This window comes from Tenrec ecaudatus, chromosome 4 (genome assembly GCF_050624435.1).
Source record: "Tenrec ecaudatus isolate mTenEca1 chromosome 4, mTenEca1.hap1, whole genome shotgun sequence".
Classification (NCBI taxonomy): Eukaryota; Metazoa; Chordata; class Mammalia; order Afrosoricida; family Tenrecidae; genus Tenrec; species Tenrec ecaudatus.
The window spans coordinates 64,990,544-65,000,934 of record NC_134533.1 but is presented as its reverse complement, the minus strand read 5'-3'; the positions used below and the strand labels follow the sequence as shown (position 1 = coordinate 65,000,934).

The 10,391-nt window shown below is 51.4% G+C and overlaps 1 protein-coding gene across 2 annotated transcripts; it reads left to right on the top strand.

Annotated features, from left to right (window-relative positions):
* The first annotated feature begins 12 nt into the window (after positions 1–12).
* On the top strand, positions 13–10,175 carry CCKBR (cholecystokinin B receptor). Of its 2 annotated transcripts, XM_075548484.1 has the most exons (5): positions 13–163; positions 8,313–8,564; positions 8,719–8,968; positions 9,248–9,394; positions 9,629–10,175. In XM_075548484.1, the coding sequence occupies exons 1-5, from the start codon at positions 13–15 to the stop codon at positions 10,173–10,175; spliced, it is 1,347 nt and encodes a 448-aa protein (XP_075404599.1). The 2 variants fall into 2 exon arrangements, with proteins under 2 accessions (XP_075404599.1, XP_075404600.1); XM_075548485.1 differs by lacking the exon at positions 8,313–8,564.
* Positions 10,176–10,391: the final 216 nt, after the last annotated feature.

The window sequence follows — 10,391 nt, the reverse complement described above, 5'->3', positions numbered from 1 at the left end:
CCCGCCGGGGCCATGGAGCCGCTGAGGCTGAACCGGAGCGCGCCGGGACCCGGACCCGGGCCAGGGTCGGCGCTGTGCCGCCCTGGGGGACTCCAGCTCAACACCACCGGCGCCGGCAACGTCAGCTGCGAGAGCCCTAGCGGGCGCAGAGCCGGGACACAAGGTGGGTGCCTCCCTGAGCCTCCTCCGCCAGCTCCTTCCCACTGCGCCCACAGCAGTCCTACGGGCTCCCCGCATCGGCTCCCCAAACGCCCACAGCAGCCCCGAGACACGGGCGACCCCCTCCCAGCTTCACCCCCTCTTCTCAGCAGCCCCTCCCTCAACTCTCCCACCCCTTCCTCGATTCCGGAGACTTGGGGGACTAGGAGCTCGCCTTGTCACCTCTTCCAGGTCTCCCTCTTCCTTTCAAGGCCAGTTCGCAGTGGCGAGCTGGGGGTGGCAGGGGAAAGGCAGGCAAGGTTGGGGGGACGGGGGGGTTCCTGTTGGAGAGGAGGCATTCTGGAAGGCCCGACAGAAAGTTAGAATTGTGATCTTGTGATCCCCTTTGTCCTCCACGGAAAGTGTCAGCCTTCCCAAAGGAGACCCTTGAGCCTCAACCCAGAGGGCTGCTCCCAACTTCACACCTCCCCACCCTTCTACCTCCACAATGGGGGTTCTTCTTAATCTGTATTCTCGGCCCGGAAAGGGGGTCTCCAAACCCCCTTCCATCCTTCCTCAACTTCAGTCTCACTCACCACCAGAGCCAGACTGTCTGCTTCCTTCTCCCATCATCCCTCACCATGTTCCCCCTCCTACCCTCTTCCCATTCCAACCACCCAGGCCTCAAGAGAGGACTCTTACTCCTCGCAGTTTCTTGAGGTTCCTGCTCAAGACAGATCTTTTTACCCTCCTGCATGTACACTTTCCTCTAAAAGGTTCCTTGGCACCAGATCTCCCCATTCTGTGGACACATGGGTGTCCCCAGAGTCCTGTGTAGAGGAATGGCAAGCCAATGGATTTGTCTCCAAGGCATAGGTCTCAAGTGGCACTGGCACCAGAGACTGAACCGCAGGCACCCAAAAGAAAGAAGGAATTCCTTCACCCTGAAGGGGCCCCAGGGAAATTCACGGGGTGGGGCTTGAGAGAGGGGGGACCTGGCGCTGGTTGCTGCCGGCTGGACTTGGCATTCAGGAGGCAGACAAGTAAAGTGGGTGGGGGAATGTCCCTGGAGAGCAAGGTCAGGAGAAAAGGTAATTCAAGCAGTGAACTCTCCACAACCCACCCAATGCTTGCTTTCGCAGTTGGTCGTTATACACACGTCCTTAGATTCTTTTCCGTCAACAAGTGTTTATTGGACCAGAGACTATGCTGGGCACTGGGGCATGAGTTAAACACTACAGACAGTCCCTGCTTCAGAGAGCTCACAGGTTAGTGGTCAGGGCAGGCAGATGACCAGGTAGGGGCACACCCAAGTGAGAAGTGCCTTAAAGGGCAGTGGAACCACAAACGACATCTCACCAAAACCCCCGAGAGACTCATGACTGGCTCCAGAAAGAAGTGATGTCTGAAGGGAAATCAGACAGATGAGGGCGAGCCAACCAAGTCAAGGGGGAGATGAAGCAAGTAGCCCAGGCAGAGGTACAGATGTGTAAAGGCCCAAAATGTAAGTCCAGGGCATTTTTTATTCAATGGAACATACTTCTAAGTGGCGGAAACATGTACCACTAGAAGGGAATAACGCTCACTGAAGATCAGACTGGAACTGTACTTACAGAAAGTCAACTAGGAGTATGTATTTTATCCTGTAGGCAGTGCGCACCCCTGCAAGGTTTTACTCCTGGAAGAGTTGTACAGTGTGGAGAAGCGGTTGGAGGACCTGAGCTCGAGGGCAGAGGAACGTTTTAGGGGACTATTCCAGTGCTCCAGGTGAAAGATGGCACTGAGAGTGGGGATGGAGAGACGTGGACGACTGTGGGGGTCACTTCTGGAAGCAGATCGACTGGAAGGGAAGAGGGAGGGAGAGGTCAATTGTCAGGGTTTGGGGCTTGGGCATTTGGCTGGGTGTTGGTGCTATGGGAAATGAGAAGGATGACAAGGGAGCAGAACATTTGAAAGGTTGGGAAAAGGAGGTTATAAACTCAGCTTGGAATCTACTGAGTTTGGAGGCTCGTGGGACATCCAGGAGGAGTGGCTGTTTAATTCAATGGTCTGCACTTGAGGTCTAAGATAGAAATACCCACTTGAAAGGCCTTTGCCTAAAGGAGGCCATGGCAGCCATGGGAATATATAAAACCATCCAAGTTTATATCAAGTGAAAAGAGACCCTAAGACGGGACCCTGGAGACACTCAATATCTAAGAGTCCATGGAAGACACACAGACCAAACTACCAGAGAGACAAAAGCTATGTGCTTTCAGAATCCAAAGGAAAAAAGAGTTTCAAGCAGGATGGGGTCCAAAGCCAAATGCTTTGCCTTCATTCCAGTCATAGGATGGAGTAGAATAGCCCCATGGGGTTTCCAAGGCTGTACATCTTAACGAAGCAAATTGCTGCATCTTCTGGTCTGCTCAAACCACTGGCTTTCAATTAACAACCAAGGGCATAAGCGCCATGCCAGCAGGGTTCCTTCAGAGCAGTATACTCACTGCTACTGCGTGCGAATGCATTCTGATTTACATAGATCCTGTATGATTTCTGAGACTGTAAATCTTTTGGGCAGCAGATAGCTTCCGCTTTAGCTGCTGAAGGGTTTGAACTGCTGACCTTGCAGTTATCAGCCCAATGTCTGCCCACATGACGTCAAACACTGTGATATCGTTGGATAAGGCGAGAACAATGTCCTTCAGATTCAATAACAAGGCAGTTCTTAGCTGGAATTGTGGGTACTGCGGCCTGACTGCACTAGATTAAAGATTGGACTGAGGGGGGAGGGTGGTGAGAAGTGCATGAACAGAAGGGTACCCTTTCGAAGTGCTTGTCATGGAGAGAGACAGACAAAGATGGTGCTGGGAAATTGTGTGCATGTGTGTGGATTCTGTCTTTGGGTTTTTGTGTTTTGGTTTTTTGGGTAGTAGATACAAATGTGTTTTTTTAATGTTGAGAAATGAGGCAGGAGAGAAGAGGAAGGTTAAAGGTGAGAAGAGAAGGGATAGTCACTTGGCCAGGAGTTCTTGAAAAAGCAGGATAGGAAGCGATTCCGAGCACAGGTACAAGAAGTGGCCTGGTGCCTCTACAGGTTGTTGCTCACGTTTTACCAAGCAGCCAAAATGTACTCAGAGAACTTCAGTTGTCTCCATTTACTCCGATAGTACCCTGCATGGGCGTACATTACCCAGGTTCATTCCGATGTATCTTGACATAATACACAGATAATTGTTACCGATGCTCACTTCAGTCTCAGCCACAGTCATGCATTCAAATGTCACCTATCTATGGAATGCTACACATTTTCATTTTATTAGTAACCACATAAAGTCAGATGCTACCCCTGTGCACTTGGGCAATCCTCTTCCAAGCATTGTTATCCATAAAATCAGAGATACTACCTTCACACACTCAAGATATTACCCACAGAGACTGCCTGAGCTTTTTCAGGTGTTCGATTAATTTCACTGAACCAGCTGTTACTCACACTCACTTTCCATTGGCCATATATACTTCTCACTTAGCTGTTACCACATTGATTGGAAATTCCTGTATTTGCACAGCTGATCTCCACAGATCCCTGATGCAAACCACATTGCCGCAAGCGGTTTCCTACCAAATGAGATGCTATCTACAGACTCTTGGATACCTCCTTTGCTCGTTCAGTGTTATAACACTCAGCACCTACAGACACATAGGTATTAATCTTTTCTGAATATTGCCCACAGAACACGTGTTATTCTCACTCCCCCAGATATCTATTCAAAGACAAGGTTATTACCCAATAGTCACTCCAATATTACTGACACGCTCTTGAGTATTACTGATCTCCTCAGTTATTACCCAGTGACACGTGGATGCCTCTCCATTCAACCAGCCATTGCTCATGGTCACCGCAGCTCGCCTCAAAGACATTGATGTGGGCAAAGGTGACCAGTGCCAACGTGCCAATGGAAGGCAGAATTTCAGGCATCAATGACTTCAATGTTCTGCAGAATACTATCATATAAAAACTGGCATTTTCCCCCCATCATATTGTCTGGATTTTTGCTCATACTTTCTCCGCCACAATCTAGACCTATATTTGTGCTACTGCCTCACTGTCAAGTCAATTCCAGCTCACAGGGACCCTTATAGGATAGGGCAGAACTGCCACTGTTGGTTTCTGAGGCTGTAACTCTTTATGGGAGTAGAAAGCTTCATCTTTCTCCCTCAGAGTGGCTGGTGGTTTCAAACTGCTGACTTTGTGGTTAGCAGCCTAGTGTGTAACCTACTTTATCCCCAGGGCTCTGTGGAACCACTGCGGTCGGGCGGCTGGGGCTGCCAAAGCAGATGCCTCCACTTTCTCCTGGATTCTGGGCTACAGTATTCAAGGTTTTAATAGCCAGGGATGCTAAATGATTTTTTTAAGGTTATGGTACGTCAAATAAGTTTGGAAACCAATGATGTAGGCACAACAAATAAAAGCCCTCAAGACCCCAGAAGCAAAACTGAACTCTCATAGCCTTTGGGGTCCCCTGGCCTGATTTTCTGCTCTACCCTCATGCCCATGAGGTTGATGCCGCAGGTCGATGGTCAGAGCACTGACACTGCATCCCACAAGGTGTCCTGCCCCACCCTCCCACCCCCGCCTTAGATCCCTACTCACTTCAGCCCCTGGGGCCACAGACGCGCACACAGAGACAGACCTTCATACCGGAGTTTTAAGCACTCTTTTTCACATCACCTAATTGGTGCTGTCAGGTAAGTGTGGAACTGCTAACCACAAGGTTGGTGGTTCAAGCCCACCATCTGCCACACGGGTGATTTACCAAGCCACGGAAACCCTAGGTAGTGTTCCCATGAGTCAGAATGGATTTGAGAGCAGCTGGTTTGGGCTTTGGCATTTTTTAACAGCAGCATTAGAGAGAGAGCACGCTGTCTGGGAGCAAAGTAATATCGAGGAGTGCCCAGTAAAAATGACAAAGCACTGTGCAATTGCTTATTTTTATGGGGATTGTGTCCTCTAGTTTTCAGAAGTTTCCTGAGCAGATTAGGAACTTCAGAGGGATGGATCCTAGCCTCATCTTCCTGCTCCACCACAATTAGCCAAGCTGGCAGAGAGACCCACAGTCAGATGAACGAATGGCAAATTCACTCTGCCCACTCCTGCAGTTCCTGCATCACAAATCCATTCAGGAGAGACATCCGGAATAGGTTGTGGGAGAGATGATGGAACTAGACCAGGGAGTGGGAGAGAGCAGCAGAGAGTGTGAAGGAAGGATGGAACACAGAGCACAAGGCAGACACCAAGCCTCATTCTTCCAGGTCTAAGGGCTGCACTGATAGCGATCTTCCAAAAGTTCCTTATTTCCCCATACACACACACACACACACATGCACCTCAATTTTATGACATGTAGGTCTTTCCTTCAGAGAAGGGCCCAGTGTCCAAATAAGACACAGATGATTTACATATAAGAACAAAAGTAAAGCATCAGAAGGCCCAGCTTGTGATTATCCCCCTGCACCTGGCCCTGCCGAAGACCTTCCAACAGAGGCAGACAGCAGAAGGCATGCCGTCAGTGTGCAGGCGCGGAGGTGAGCACTGGTGTGCAAGGAAAAGGCAGGTGCACGTCCATGGAGAGAAACAGATTCAGTCCAGATCCATTCACAAGCACTTACAGCGCGGCTTTTGTGTGTGTGTGCTGGGCATGGTGCAGAGTGCTAAACAGAACAAGACAGACACTATCTCTGTCCCCAAGAAGCTCATAGGCAACGAGGGAGGTAGGGAATGAAACATTACAATCCAGTGAGCAATGCTATGATAGAACTGGGGTGGGATGGACCCTGGTGATTGAGATTTGATTTAGAGAAGGAGGTAGCATGATGCACGACAGAGGGACCAAAGAGCAGTAGGGAAGAAACATCTTAAGGATCTAGAGCAGCGGTGCTCAACCTGTGGGTCTTGACCCCTTTGGGGGTTGAAGGATGCTTTTACAGGGGTCACCCGATTCATAACAGTAGCAAAACGACAGTGATGAAGTAGCAATGAAAACAAGTTTATGGTTGGGGCGTCACCACCACATGAGGAACTGTATGAAAGGGTCGAGGCATTAGGAAGGTTGAGAACCACTGATCTAGAGACTCAGAACCTGATTCCACCTCTCACTTGCTCTGTGACCTTGGGCAAATTACTTCACTACTGGTCTCAACTTGAGGATCTCCTCTAAATAGCACTGTTGATGTCTGCCACAGCGTCTGTGTCCGCCAATTATTGTTATGTGGGGAAACAGTTCAATGCGAGATAAAAGTGCGAGTCCATCAATGCACAGGGCTGTGGGAAACGGAGCTACCATTCTGGGCTTTCCTTCTCCTAACCTGGGAGGCTCTGCCACTAGCTGTCTCTACCTTGAAGTGCTAATCTCCCATATTTTGGAGCCAAGGGCGCAGATGCTTCAATCCAGCTTAATGCAATTCAACTTTGTCTAGATGCCTATTGGCCTAGGAGTCAACTTTGCTGTGATATGGAGATCTCAAAATGAACCTACCTTCCAATAGAAATTAACTCAGCAGAATGGGGTCCACTGTCCCACCCTTTCCCTCTGGCCCAGCAACATCAGATGCCCCTCCTCTGAGCTCTCGCAGCACCCTGTACATCCCTCAGTCTCACCCCTTATCATGCTATGTGGCAACTGTCTGTCTGTGTATCGGGACTGGCAGGGAAGCTGTCCTTATTCGTGTCACAGAGGTAGTCCCCTGACTATCTGCTGAAGAAGAACGAGACAGCGCATGCTTGGAGATCACCAAAATACTAAGCAGACAGTGCAAAGGACTCTAGTAGACACGTGAAGAACGTGCACGGATCAGAGAAAGGGCAAGTTGGTCCCAAGGGCAGTGTTCATAAAAGCCTCGCAGGAGAGGTGGCAATCAGCCTGAGTCTTAAAGGGAAGGGGATGAGCAGGAGTTCACCAGATACAGAAGGTAAGTTTGCAATGAAGAGAGAGGCCTGGCGAAGGAGCATTCCACTCCAGGCTAAGAAACCAGCGTGAGTAGGACGGCAGGCATGATTGCATAGGATGCATCGAAACCCTGAGTCATCTGGTGACTAAAGTGAGTGCATAGCAAGGAGGAAGGGAGAGGGAGAGGGCGGTGCTTGGAGGACCTTGCGGATGGCCTAAAAATAGATGAAGGGTTTTTTGTTTTGTCTTATAAAGAAAATAAGGACATGATCTGACCTGAGTTTCAAAAGGGTAATGAGCTGTCAGCTGTGTGACACGCTACGGGGAGGTCAAATAGAATAGGCTGAGAAGGGCCTTTGGGGGCTAAAGCTTCATGACCTTGGGGGAAAAGGGTCCACACAGTGATGGAAGGGATGGTATCATATTTTAATGGATTGAAGAATGAATGGGAAGAGACATACTGTCTCTTGAAAAGTTTGGCTGCAAAGTGAAGGAAGAATTTGGAGCAACCATGAAAAGAAGTCTATATATTCTCAGATCACCCCTTTTTTAAAAAAAAAAAGTAGCTTTATTGGCATATATGTCTAATATCATACAGTTTAATCATTCAATCGTATTATGAAGATGTGTGCAATAATTACCACAATAGATTTCAAGGCATTTTATCCTCCTACTCATTGTTTGTTCCCCACTTCCCCCCTGCTTCCCTGCCATGTCCCTTGGCAAGTATCAATCCAGTTACTTTCTCTATAGCTCTACCTGTCCTGAATTTCATATACAACAAATCACATAAAACACAAACAGGAAGCAAAAAAAAACTAAATAAAACAGATGAAAACCTCACTTTAAAAAAAAAGCAGAAAATACTTTAAAAATAAAACTTTAAAATAGGCCAAAGCGGAGATCAAATGACAAAGTATTTTAACCTAACGACATCTACCATAATGAACTTTACAACATGCTCTGCCTAGAGGAACCAGCAACTGGATGTTGGGCTCTCACTGTCAACCCCAGCCCTCTGAAAACTGGGTGAAGAAACGGGCTTTCAGCAGAAGGTAGCGCTAGGCAAGCTTAACTGATGATACCTCAAGGCAAGGGTCAAAGCGTGGGACCTGGGGGGATGGGGAGGAGGCGGTCTAGGCTGCAGTGAATCTGGCTGGGTAGTTCAGGTTGGGGTCAGTGGAACTGAGGAGGTTTGGTTCGGTGAGGACCAACCCATTTATTGCCACCTCTCCTTTTCCCACCCAGAAGTGGAGCTAGCTATTAGGATCACCCTCTACGCTGTCATCTTCCTGATGAGCGTTGGAGGGAATGTGCTCATCATCGTGGTCCTGGGGCTGAGCCGACGCCTGCGAACGGTCACCAATGCCTTCCTGCTCTCTCTGGCCGTCAGCGACCTCCTGCTAGCCGTGGCTTGCATGCCCTTCACCCTACTGCCCAATCTCATGGGCACATTCATCTTTGGCACAGTCGTCTGCAAGGCAGTCTCCTACCTCATGGGTGGGTGAGAAACCCTCCCCACACCCACTCCCCTTCTGCAGTCTGTGCCAGATGTGGGGATCTCCCCTGGTGGGGGTTGCGGGGTGTGAAAAGTCCCACTGGTGAGTGCATCGTGCACCTCTGCACGGTGATCCCTTTCTCTTTCCTTGCTCAGGGGTGTCTGTGAGTGTGTCCACCCTAAGCCTCGTGGCCATCGCCCTGGAGCGCTACAGTGCCATCTGCCGGCCACTGCAGGCACGCGTGTGGCAGACGCGCTCCCATGCGGCTCGCGTGATCGTAGCCACGTGGATGCTGTCAGGCCTGCTCATGGTGCCCTACCCTGTGTACACCAACGTGCAGCCTGCGAAGGTCCGTGTGCTTCAGTGTGTGCATCGCTGGCCCAACGCATACGTCCACCAGACCTGGTGAGGATGCCCAAGCCTTAAATCTCCCCGGAAACCCCGTCTCCGGCTCAATCTGAGGCGTATGATCCATCATTCCCCAGGGCGCTCCTCCAGCTGCTCCACGCAGTGATAACACCAGTCCCCATGTAGCACCCACCTCCCAGGATTCCCATTTGGAAATCCTACCCCTAGAATCTGGCCACCAGCCCCAGGAACCCCAGTCCTTGGCTCGTCCCCATCTCTGTGGTTGGGTGACTGGACACAGACCTGCACGGTCTGGTCTGTCTGTTCTGGACCCAGGTCCGTGCTGCTGCTCCTGCTGCTGTTCTTTGTGCCGGGGGTGGTCATGGCCGTGGCCTATGGACTGATCTCACGTGAGCTCTACCTGGGGCTTCGCTTCGACGGGGACCACGAAGAGAGCCAAAGCCGGGGCCGAAGCCAAGAAGGGAAGAGAGCAGGTGGGAAGGTTGAAAACACAAACCAACAAAAGGGTGGAGCCATATTGATGATCGATGGCGCTGTCCCGGAGTCTGGAGATTTGGGGCCCAGGCCGAGGAGGAGGGAGGAAAGGGGTAGCAGGCGGGATTGGGGATGCAGCTGAGTTGGAGGTAGGCACCGCGGGGTGGGGCGCAGTGTTGGAGGTTAGGAGGAGCCTGCCCTCTGATCTGATGGCTACCCTCTGTGCCCAGATGCGAGCCACCGGAACGGACACTGCCGACTGGAGGCAGGGCTGGCTGGAGAGGACGGCGATGGCTGCTACGTGCAGCTTCCGAGCTCCCGGCATACGCTGGAGCTGTCGGCGCTGACCGCGCCCCACTCGGGGCCTGGATCCGGCTCCCAGCCCATGCACGCCAAGCTCCTGGCCAAAAAGCGCGTGGTGCGGATGCTGCTGGTGATCGTGGTGCTCTTTTTCCTGTGTTGGCTGCCAGTGTACAGTGTCAACACCTGGCGCGCTTTTGACGCCCCTGGGGCGCACCGCGCGCTCTCGGGCGCCCCGATCTCCTTCATCCACTTGCTGAGCTATGTCTCGGCCTGTGTCAACCCCCTGGTCTACTGCTTCATGCACCGGCGCTTCCGCCAGGCCTGCCTGGAAACCTGCTCCCGCTGCTGGCCCCGCCCTCCACGAGCCCGCCCCAGGCCTCTCCCAGACGAGGACCCTCCCACCCCCTCCATCGCCTCCCTCTCCAGGCTGAGCTACACCACCATCAGCACGCTGGGGCCAGGCTGAGGGAGGGCACAGGGGAGTGGGAACGGAGGCAGGCGGGAGACCCATCCCCAAAGCTGGAACCCGTCCAGACCCACAGGAAACACAGACTCAAACTAACATGAGCGAGTGACATCTGACAGCATGGACTCACACTAAAGCACAGGAAAAGGTCACTTCCCTGATGGAACCCAACCCCTCTCAGCCCCCCCCCCGCCCCCCAGGAATTGAGAGACATTT

Excerpts from the sequence above, each read along its gene's own strand:
- CCKBR (XM_075548484.1), top strand. The coding sequence starts at position 13 with ATGGAGCCGCTGAGGCTGAACCGGAGCGCGCCGGGACCCGGACCCGGG. Across the intron at positions 8,969-9,247 it reads GCATACGTCCACCAGACCTG|GTCCGTGCTGCTGCTCCTGC; the intron begins GTGAGGATGCCC and ends TTCTGGACCCAG. Across the intron at positions 9,395-9,628 it reads CGGGGCCGAAGCCAAGAAGG|GTGCCCAGATGCGAGCCACC; the intron begins GAAGAGAGCAGG and ends TGGCTACCCTCT.